The following is an 11,228-nucleotide window of genomic DNA, read 5'->3' on the forward strand; positions in this document are numbered from 1 at the left end:
GTTGGTTACTGAAAGGTCATGCCCATGAAGATGCTTTGGGGAGAAATGACTGCAATGCTGAACGAACGTGATATATCAGTCCATGGCGTTATGTTTCTAACAGGAGCTATTGTATATTGAGATGGTGATCATTTAAGTTGGAGATCGCCATATTTTTCCGTGAGAACTGGACGTCAAAGTTTTCGGAAAGTTATGGCAGAATTGTTGAATTATGGGTCTTTATGCATGGAGTTTACAATGTCAAACTCAATTTTACTCCCTCTGTCTTAAAATAAGTGTCTCAACTTTGTACTCCCTTCGTCCCAAAATAAGTGTCCCTAAGGTCAAGATAAGTGTCCCTACGGTCAAGACACTTATTTTGGGACGGAGGAAGTACTAACGTACAAAGGTGTACTAAAGTTCAAGTGTTTGCGAGTTTAAGAAGTGTGTGATCAAACTGTGACCTTACCATTACAAAACCAGTAATTTTGGCCGCCAAACTCTCCCAAGCCGGCGAGCCCTTTATTCAAACATTCCAAGCTGAACTGGCCTTCAGAGGTGAAGGCATTAAAGCAGTTTAAGAAACAATAGCAAGCAAATGTTCTATGCCAGGAAATCCATACATAGCCAAACAGCTCAAATTATCGCCTCCAGAATTAAGAACAGGCTACATAATCTAGTTTCTGACAATGTCCAATTCCATCATCATGCTACCAATATCTGGAGCATTTACATATTGCCATGACACAGTACAGTTCAACCAGAGACACAACACTAGTTCATCCACTGGATTTAAGAAACATCTACAGAGTACGCCGTGCAGCTCCTAGAATTCCAGCAGCATCTTGATTCCTTGAAGCACTGCAGTTCATACCAAGTTAGAACATGGACAGATTAGCGCACGGGCTCTGCTACACAAACCACATGACAGCATATCTTCATCATAAAATTCAGTATCTAGCCAAGAAGATGCTATGCACGGAAACTAATAGACTTCATATGGAAAATGCTTATGAAAAACATGATAGTGAATAATGATCACTCTATCGACAAGCACAAGGTTTATCCTAACAGCATTTTTTGGGTGTATGTATGCTGCGTTAATGTATCATTGTACCATGTCAGCTTGCACTTAAACCAGCAATGTTCTTACCTTGTAGATCATAAGCAGTTAGATATTCTCCAAGGCAAAATCCCTCCATACGTCCCCTTGTGCTGGCTGGCTTTCCTGATCTGTTGGGTATAAAATAATTCCTATCAAGAATTGCAATATTATACCAGCTGTTAAGACCATATGGATAAGAAAGATTTTACATTCAAATTTCTAAACGATGGCATAACAGTGTAAAGCATTCGACTTCAACCATTTGTATTGCTCAGAAATGCAGTGGAGTGTTACTTATGCCTAGCAATCAAGCAGACACTCATATTAAAATGAAATTGAGTTCAAGGTGTTTTTACGGTCCAAGTTTCCTCAAAGAGTAAAGATGCAAGTATGCAGTGAAAATTTTATGACCGGGAGACAATTTGAAATTGCATTAGGAACCACTTTCAATACTAGTTTCTGAAACTGGAAATAATATTAGTTGACCAATTGAAATAAGTTATATGGAAAATTTGCTAACAGAAATCATGTACTCCAGTCGGACTTGGGCTAAGCATTTGATTGTGGTTAATAGTTTACTGCTAAATAAATCAACAAACTTAGACATCCATGTTAAACACCAAAGTGAGTGCAATGACAGCCAAGAAAATCCTGGTATGAGAGTAGATGGTTACAAGAGCACTAGAAATAACAGAATTTCATGATGTGGCTCTAGTGAAAAATGGCAGCTCACTTTTGTTATATGCTATAAACAATCATGCTATTGGGATTTGGTAATCTAAGGGCGCACACCAGCAAGAGCAGAAAAGTAGCATATCACTGGTGTAATGGAAGTTTATGGCCTAATGCCTCGCAACCAGGCACATTTCCATAACTAGCAGCCACAGCATATAATCAGTAAGATGCCCTACAACAGACGCATTTCCCTAACTAGCAGCGCAGCATGATGCAGCCCTGTAGCCTAATGCCTTCATTTTGTTTGGGAAGTTATTGGCTAATGGCAGTTCTAAGTAGCAGTTTAGTTGCACAAATTAACCTAGCATCCCAATCTACGAGCTCTGTGGCTGTGCCTATTACCTAACTGTCCAAGCGCAAGCGGGGTTCGCATCCCGGTGAAGGCCGGATGCAGATCGGAATTGATCTCAAACTCATCACCACAAGTCACGGACTGCGCAAGAGAAGGTGATAGAAAGGGAGGCGGAGCGCGGGCGTACTTGCGGGTGCCGGGTCCTCGGTGTCCTCGGTCTTCACGGCCATCGCCGGTGGCACGGGGATATCTGCAGGAGGAAACCATTGCGTGAGCGGATCGGCTCGGGCTACTCGGCTAGGTCGCCGGGCGCGGAAAGGGAGGGGGAGGAGGGGAGGGCGTGCGTACCGTCGGCGGGGAGGGTGTCGCGCATCCACTGCTCGTCGACGATGTCGATGAGGATGCCCAGGCTCAGGCTCTGGTCGCCCATCTTCTCCTCCGCCGCGTCGTCTCCTCTGCTCTCCCGTCGGCCGCCGCTACCTGGCTACCGGAGTCGTGTCCTTCGGTCGGAATGGGGCCTGCAGTTTGGACGAAACGAAGGGGCTTTATTTAGCCGGCCCGTGTGGTTTTGGGCCGGAATTCGGCTCAGACTGGGAACTGGCTAGTGACCTGGCCCCGTATTTTCGCGATCCCCACTTGTGAAAAATAAAGAAAAACCCTTATGAATACGCCCCTTTGATTCATAGGATTTGTTTTCATATTATGGTTTGCATGACTGGTTTTTTTTAATCCTTATGATTCTTTGTACTCTATTTTGGAGAAAACTTTCCATCCACTCAAGCTATGGTAAGATTTCTTTATTTTTTGTGTGCGACAAAACACTCTTTGGTCATTACTCATGTAGTTTTCTAATCATGTAGAATTCCACTTCAATCATAGAGTACGTTTTTTATCTATGTATTTCGGGAATCATTTGATTCAAAAGGTCATAAATGTTTGCTCTCTAATAAGAGGAATGCATGATACCCATCCAATATGGAGGAGGAGTTGTGGGAGGGAAGCCGGGCCAGGGCGGGGAGAAAGAGAGGTCAAAAAGAAGCGGGAAAGGGAAGAATTGGAGGAAGGTACCCGACTATAACAAGATCAAGAATACTTATAGCTAGGGAAATTAATCCAAGTAGCAACAAGACACTTGGTGGATGATCTGAGGCTGGCCGGGGTAACACTTTTGACTTTGGACTTAAAAAGGGGATGTTTGATCAAGGCTATGACACCCGCCTCAAGAAATGTTCATGGTAGCTACGACGATGAGACCAGGAAGCCTACAATGGGGTGAAAATAAAACACAATATAAGGAGAGCTTGAGAGTAGCAAAATGGGAAATGATAGTGGTGGAGGCAACTATTCAGTGGGATTGAAGTAGGGGGACAAGGCTAACATACCACAGACGGCAGAGTGGTTGTTCGGAAGCACCGAGTGAAGGTATCACCTAGCTTCAGCTTCAAGAAAGAAAAGAAAAAAAAGGAAGGAAAAACAACACTCCGGGAGGATTTGAAATGTTTGATTAAATTCATGGTCTTTTTTTTTGCGAAAACAAAACTTGTATTACTCAACCGAGGTGTTCTTACAATCGAGGTTAACAATGCTCATCACCTCATCCGGGCCAGCCCCAAGCCAGGTCATGGTCCTACCTTGAGATCTAGCAAACAATGCTAATCTATCACTAGCTTTATTCTGATTTCTAACAACATGAGTAATACAAGTTTGTCTAAGTGACAATAAGTACTTTATCTCCCTGACGATGGATGCATAGATTGATCGATCAACAGCTTCACATGAAATCATAGTAGCAGCCTCTAGTGAATCCAGCTCCACCACTATAGAAAGATCACTGCGTTGAAGTGCCAATGAAATGCCTTCCATACATGCACATAGTTCGGTCTCCAGGGCATCTCTACATGAGTACAGGGCCCTGCAAGAAGAGAAGATAACACCTCCACGATGATCCCGTAGAATCATTCCAACTCCTGCTAGCTCAGTCGCAACAAAAGAGCCATCTGTGTTCAGCTTAATCCACCCCCTAGCCGGGGGGCACCATCCCTTCTCTTCTGGGGCATTAGAGCTGGTATGATCTACCCTCGGTTTTTCATATACTATAGGAGACTTGCCTTTTGTTGGGTCCGCCCGAGGGTTCAGCTTGATCCCAATTAAAGTATCCAAGTAGCTTCGGAGAAAACATACTGAAACTTCCATGGGCGAAGCAGGCTTGCAATGCACCAACTCATTCCGGACAAACCAGTTCCTCCAAAAAATCATCATGATCATCATTCGCCCCACATCATTCAGCGGCGCTAGTACATGGAGAAGCCATTCCTTTCCGTTGTTTTGTATAGACTCAATCTCCGGAATCATCCATATCTTGCTCAAGGCGATGTACAAGTCCCGGCCGAGCTGGCAGTTAACAAAAGGATGGAAATTGTCCTCCTCTTCCACCCCGCGAACTGGGCATCTGCTAACTACCTCGAGGCCAATCTTATGCTTCTTATGCCAAGTTGGAAGTGAGTTGGTGGCAAGCCTCCAAGCAAAGTTCTTTACCGCCGGTGGCGCCCAGCTTTTCCATATGAAATCCCAGCATTTTCTCTGGCCTGAAGGAGACGAACTTGATGATACATCAGTGTCGCAGTGTGCTTCCTCAAAAGCCATAGTATAAGCCGATTTTACAGTGAACACACCATATTTCCCAGGGCCCCAAGCTAACACATCATCATCCAGCCTCGGTGACGCCCTGATCTTTGTTATCTCTTGTACATGCGCTTCAACGAAATTTAGGAGCCCATAGTTCCACGATCCATTCTGGTTTAGGAAACCCGAGACAAACCGAATCCGGCACCTACCCTGGGGGGATATAGGTTTATAAGAATAAGGTCTGGGGATCCAGTTATCCCTCCAGACACGAATACTTCTGCCGTTGCCAACTCTCCAAACAAGACCCCTTTTCAACAATTCCAACCCATAACTGATAGCTTGCCACGACGAGGATGCATTTCCAGTGAAGACTGTATCCTCTAATTTGCCCAGAGGGTAGTTGTTGGGGAACGTAGTAATTTCAAAAAAATTCCTACGCACACGCAAGATCATGGTGATGGTATAACAACGAGAGGGGAGAGTGTATGTCCACGTACCCTCGTAGACCGTAAGCGGAAGCGTTAGCACAACGCGGTTGATGTAGTCGTACGTCTTCACGATCCGACCGATCCAAGCACCGAACGCACGGGGCCTCCGAGTTCAGCATACGTTCAGCTCGATGACGATCTCCGGCCTTCGATCCAGCGAAGCTCCGGAGATGAGTTCCGTCAGCACGACGGCGTGGTGGCGATGATGATGTTCTACCGGCGCAGGGCTTCGCCTAAACTCTGCGACAATATGACCGAGGTGGAATATGGTGGAGGGGGGCACCGCACACGGCTAAGGAACGATCTGTAGATCAACTTGTGTTGTTGTGCCTAGAGGTGCCCCCCTGCCCCCATATATAAAGGAGCAAGGGAGGAGGGGGCGGCCGGCCTAGGAGGGGCGTGCCAAGGGGAGTCCTACTCCCACCGGGAGTAGGACTCCCTCCTTCCTTGTTGGAGTAGGAGAAGGGGGAAAGAGGGGGAGAGGAGGAAGGAAAAGGGGGCCGCACCCCTTGTCCGATTCGAACCAGAGGGGGGCTGCGCGCCTCCTTCCTTTCGGCCTCTCTCCTCTATTCCCGTATGGCCCAATAAGGCCCATATACTCCCCGGCGAATTCCCGTAACTCTCCGGTACTTCGAAAAATACCCGAATCATTCGGAACCTTTCCGAACTCCGAATATAGTCGTCCAATATATCGATCTGTATGTCTCGACCATTTTGAGACTCCTCGTCATGTCCCTGATCTCATCCGGGACTCCGAACTCCTTCGGTACATCAAAACTCATAAACTCATATATAACTGTCATCAAAACCTTAAGCGTGCGGACCCTACGGGTTCGAGAACAATGTAGACATGACCTAGAACTATTCTTGGTCAATAACCAATAGCGGAACCTGGATGCTCATATTGGCTCCCACATATTCTACGAAGATCTTTATCAGTCAAACCGCATAACAACATACGTTGTTCCCTTTGTCATCGGTATGTTACTTGCCCGAGATTCGATCGTCGGTATCCCAATACCTAGTTCAATCTCGTTACCGGCAAGTCTCTTTACTCGTTATGTAATGCATCATTCTGTAACTAACTCATTAGCTACATTGCTTGCAAGGCTTATAGTGATGTGCATTACCGAGAGGGCCCAGAGATACCTCTCCGACAATCGGAGTGACAAAACCTAATCTCGAAATACGCCAACTCAACATGTACCTTCGGAGACACCTGTAGTACTCCTTTATAATCACCCAGTTACGTTGTGACGTTTGGTAGCACCCAAAGTGTTCCTCCGGTAAACGGGAGTTGCATAATCTCATAGTTACAGGAACATGTATAAGTCATGAAGAAAGCAATAGCAGTATACTAAACGATTAAGTGCTAGGCTAACGGAATGGGTCATGTCAATCACATCATTCTTCTAATGATGTGATCCCACTAATCAAATGACAACACATGTCTATGGTTAGGAAACATAACCATCTTTGATTAATGAGCTAGTCAAGTAGAGGCATACTAGTGACTATAGTTTGTCTATGTATTCACACATGTATTATGTTTCCGGTTAATACAATTCTAGCATGAATAATAAACATTTATCATGATATAAGGAAATAAATAATAACTTTATTATTGCCTCTAGGGCATATTTCCTTCAGTCTCCCACTTGCACTAGAGTCAATAATCTAGTTCACATCGCCATGTGATTTAACACCAATATTCATATCTGTATATGATTAACACCCATAGTTCACATCGTCATGTGATCAACACCCAAAGGGTTTACTAGAGTCAACAATCTAGTTCACATCGCTTATGTGATTAACACCCAAAAGAGTATTAAGGTGTGATTATGTTTTGCTCGTGAGAGAAGCTTAGTCAACGGGTCTGTCACATTCAGAGCCGTATGTATTTTGCAAATATTCTATGTTCACAATGCTCTGCACGGAGCTATTCTAGCTAATTGCTCCCACTTTCAATATGTATCCAGATCGAGACTTAGAGTTCATCTGGATCGGTGTAAAAGCTTGCAGCGATGTAACTTTTACGGCGGGCTCTTTTATCACCTCCATAATCGAGAAATATTTCCTTAGTCCTCACTAAGGATATTCTTGACCAATGTTCAGTGATCTACTCCTAGATCACTATTGTACTCCCTTGCCAAATTCAGAGCAAGGTATACAATAGGTCTGATACATTGCATAACATACTTTATAGAACCTATGACTGAGGCATAGGGAATGACTTTCATTCTCTTTTCTATTTTCTGCTGTGGTCGGGATTTGAGTCTTACTCAATTTCATACCTTTGCAACACAGGCAAGAACTCTTTCTTTGACTGTTCCATTTTGAACTACTTCAAAATCTTGTCAAGGTATGTACTCATTGAAAATCTTATCAAGCGTCTTGATCTATCTCAATAGATCTTGATGCTCAATATGTAAGTAGCTTTGTCGAGGTCTTTCTTTGAAAAAACTCCTTTCAAACACTCCTTTATGCTTTGCAGAATAATTCTACATTATTTCCGATCAACAATATGTCATTCACATATACTTATCAGAAATGTTGTAGTGCTCCCACTCACTTTCTTGTAAATACAGGCTTCACCGCAAGTCTGTATAAAACTATATGCTTTGATCAACTTATCAAAGCGTATATTCCAACTCTGAGATGCTTGCACCAGTCCATAGATGGATTGCTGGAGCTTGCACATTTTGTTAGCACCTTTAGGATTGACAAAACCTTCTGATTGTATCATATACAACTCTTCTTTAAGAAAACCATTAAGGAATGCAGTTTTGACATCTATTTGCCAGATTTCATAAAATGTGGCAATTGCTAACATGATTCGGACAGACTTAAGCATCGCTACAGTTGAGAAAATCTCATTGTAGTCAACACCTTGAACTTGTCAAAAACCTTTTTGTGACAAGTCGAGCTATGTAGATAGTAACACTATTATCAACGTCCGTCTTCCTCTTGAAGATCCATTTATTTTCTATGGCTTGTCGATCATTGGGCAAGTCCACCAAAGTCCACACTTTGTTCTCATACATGGATCCTATCTCAGATTTCATGGCCTCCAGCCATTTCGCGGAATCTGGGCTCATCATCGCTTCCTCATAGTTCATAGGTTTATTATGGTCTAGTAACATGACTTTCAGAACAGGATTACCTACCACTCTGGTGCGGACCGTACTCTGGAAGACCTACGAGGTTCTGTAGTAACTTGATCTGAAGTTTCATGATCATCATCATTAGCTTCCTCACTAATTGGTGTAGGAATCACTGGAACTGATTTCAGTGATGAACTACTTTCCAATTCGGGAGAAGGTACAAATTACCTTATCAAGCTCTACTTTCCTCCCACTCACTTCTTTCGAGAGAAACTCCTTCTCTAGAAAGGATCCATTTTGAGCAACGAATATCTTGCCTTCGGATCTGTGATAGAAGGTGTACCCAACAGTTTCCTTTGGGTATTCTATGAAGACGCACTTCTCCGATTTGGGTTCGAGCTTATCAAGTTGAAAACCTTTTTCATATAAGCATCACAACTCCAAACTTTAAGAAACAACAGCTTAGGTTTACTACTAAACCATAGTTCATACGGTGTCGTCTCAACGGATTTAGATGGTGCCCTATTAAACGTGAATGCAGCTGTCTCTAATGCATAACCCCAAAACAATAGTGGTAAATCAGTAGGAGACATCATAGATCGCACTATATCCAATAAAGTGCGGTTACGACGTTCGGACACACCATAACGTTGTGGTGTTCCAGGTGGCGTGAGCTGTGAAACTATTCCATATTATTTTAATTAAAGACCAAACTCGTAACTCAAATATTCGTCTCCGCGATCAGATCGCAGAAACTTTATTTTCTTGTTACGATGATTTTCCACTTCACTCTGAAATTCTTTGAACCTTTCAACTATTTCAGACTTATGTTTCATCAAGTAGATATACCCATATCTGCTCAAATCATCTTGTGAAGGTCAGAAAATAACGATACTTGCCACGAGCATCAACACTCATTGGATCGCATACATCGGTATGTATTATTTCCAATAAGTCAGTAGCTTGTTCCATTGTTTCGGAGAACGGAGTTTTAGTCATCTTGCCCAAAAGGCACGGTTCGCAAGTATCAAATGATTCATAACCAAGTGATTCCGAAAATCCATCTTTATGGAGTTTCTTCATGCGCTTTACACCGATATGACCCAAACGGCAGTGCCACAAATAAGTTGCACTATCATTATTAACTTTGCATCTTTTGGCATCAATATTATGAATATGTGCATCACTATGATCGAGAGCCAACAAACTATTTTCGTTGGGTGTATGACCATTGAAGGTTTTACTCATTTAAATAGAACAACAATTATTCTCTGACTTTAAATGAATAACCGTATTGCAATAAACATGATCAAATCATATTCATGCTCAACGCAAACGCTAAATAACATTTATTTAGGTTTAACACTTATCCCGAAAGTTTAGGGAGTGTGCGATGATGATCATATCTGAAGGAAATATGCCCTAGAGGCAATAATAAAGTTATTATTTATTTCCTTATAATCATGATAAATGTTTATTATTCATGCTAGAATTGTATTTTCCGGAAACATAATACATGTGTGAATACATAGACAAACAGAGTGTCACTAGTATGCCTCTACTTGACTAGCTCGTTAATCAAAGATGGTTATGTTTCCTAACCATGAACAATGAGTTGTTATTTGATTAACGAGGTCACATCATTAGTAGAATGATCTGATTGACATGACCCATTCCATTAGCTTAGCACCTGATCGTTTAGTATGTTGCTATTGCTTTCTTCATGACTTATACATGTTCCTACGACTATGAGATTATGCAACTCCCGTTTACCGGAGGAACACTTTGGGTACTTCCAAACGTCACAACGTAAATGGGTGATTATAAAGGAGTACTACAGGTGTCTCCAATGGTCGATGTTGGGTTGGCGTATTTCGAGATTAGGATTTGTCACTCCGATTGTCGGAGAGGTATCTCTGGGCCCTCTCGGTAATACACATCACATAAGCCTTGCAAGCATTACAACTAATATGTTAGTTGTGAGATGATGTATTACGGAACGAGTAAAGAGACTTACCGGTAACGAGATTGAACTAGGTATTGGATACCGACGATCGAATCTCGGGCAAGTAACATACCGATGACAAAGGGAACAACGTATGTTGTTATGCGGTCTGACCGATAAAGATCTTCGTAGAATATGTAGGAGCCAATATGGGCATCTAGGTCCCGCTATTGGTTATTGACCAGAGACATGTCTCGGTCATGTCTACATTGTTCTCGAACCCGTAGGGTCCGCACGCTTAAGGTTACGATGACAGTTATATTATGAGTTTATGCATTTTGATGTACCGAAGGTTGTTCGGAGTCCCGGATGTGATCACGGACATGACGAGGAGTCTCGAAATGGTCGAGACATAAAGATTGATATATTGGAAGCCTATGTTTGGACATCGGAAGTGTTCCGGGTGAAATCGGGATTTTACCGGGTTACCGGGAGGTTACCGGAACCCCCCGGGAGCCATATGGGCCTTCATGGGCCTTAGTGGAAAGGAGAAAGGGGCAGCCCAAGGTGGCTGCGCCTCTTCCCCCTCCCCTAGTCCTATTAGGACTAGGAGAAGGTGGCCGGCCCCCCTCTCTCCCTTCCCCTCCGAGGAATCCTAGTTGGACTAGGATTGGGGGAAGGAATCCTACTCCCAGAGGGAGTAGGACTCTCCTGCGCCTCCCTCTTTGGCCGGCCAGCCTCCCCTCCTCTCCTCCTTTATATATGGAGGCAGGGGCACCTCTAAACACACAAGTTGACACAAGTTGATCCACGTGATCGATTCCTTAGCCGTGTGCGGTGCCCCCTGCCACCATATTCCTCGATAATACTGTAGCGGAGTTTAGGCGAAGCCCTGCTGCTGTAGTTCATCAAGATCGTCACCACGCCGTCGTGCTGACGAAACTCTTCCCCG

The 11,228-nt window shown here is 43.5% G+C and overlaps 1 protein-coding gene across 2 annotated transcripts; it reads right to left on the bottom strand.

Moving 5' to 3' along the window:
- Positions 1 to 520: 520 nt before the first annotated feature.
- LOC119362857 (anaphase-promoting complex subunit 13-like) lies at positions 521 to 2,634 on the bottom strand. Of its 2 annotated transcripts, none has more exons than XM_037628129.1 (4): positions 2,460 to 2,634; positions 2,299 to 2,361; positions 1,133 to 1,212; positions 521 to 840 (listed from the first exon to the last, which is right to left on the bottom strand). In XM_037628129.1, exons 1-3 carry the CDS (start codon positions 2,539 to 2,541, stop codon positions 1,151 to 1,153), a joined length of 207 nt encoding a protein of 68 aa, XP_037484026.1. In that variant the 5' UTR covers positions 2,542 to 2,634; the 3' UTR covers positions 521 to 840; positions 1,133 to 1,150. The 2 variants fall into 2 exon arrangements, with proteins under 2 accessions (XP_037484026.1, XP_037484025.1); XM_037628128.1 differs by having other exon boundaries at positions 1,133 to 1,233.
- Between the last annotated feature and the right edge of the window lie 8,594 nt (positions 2,635 to 11,228).

Source organism: Triticum dicoccoides, chromosome 2B (genome assembly GCF_002162155.2).
Source record: "Triticum dicoccoides isolate Atlit2015 ecotype Zavitan chromosome 2B, WEW_v2.0, whole genome shotgun sequence".
Lineage (NCBI taxonomy): Eukaryota > Viridiplantae > Streptophyta > Magnoliopsida > Poales > Poaceae > Triticum > Triticum dicoccoides.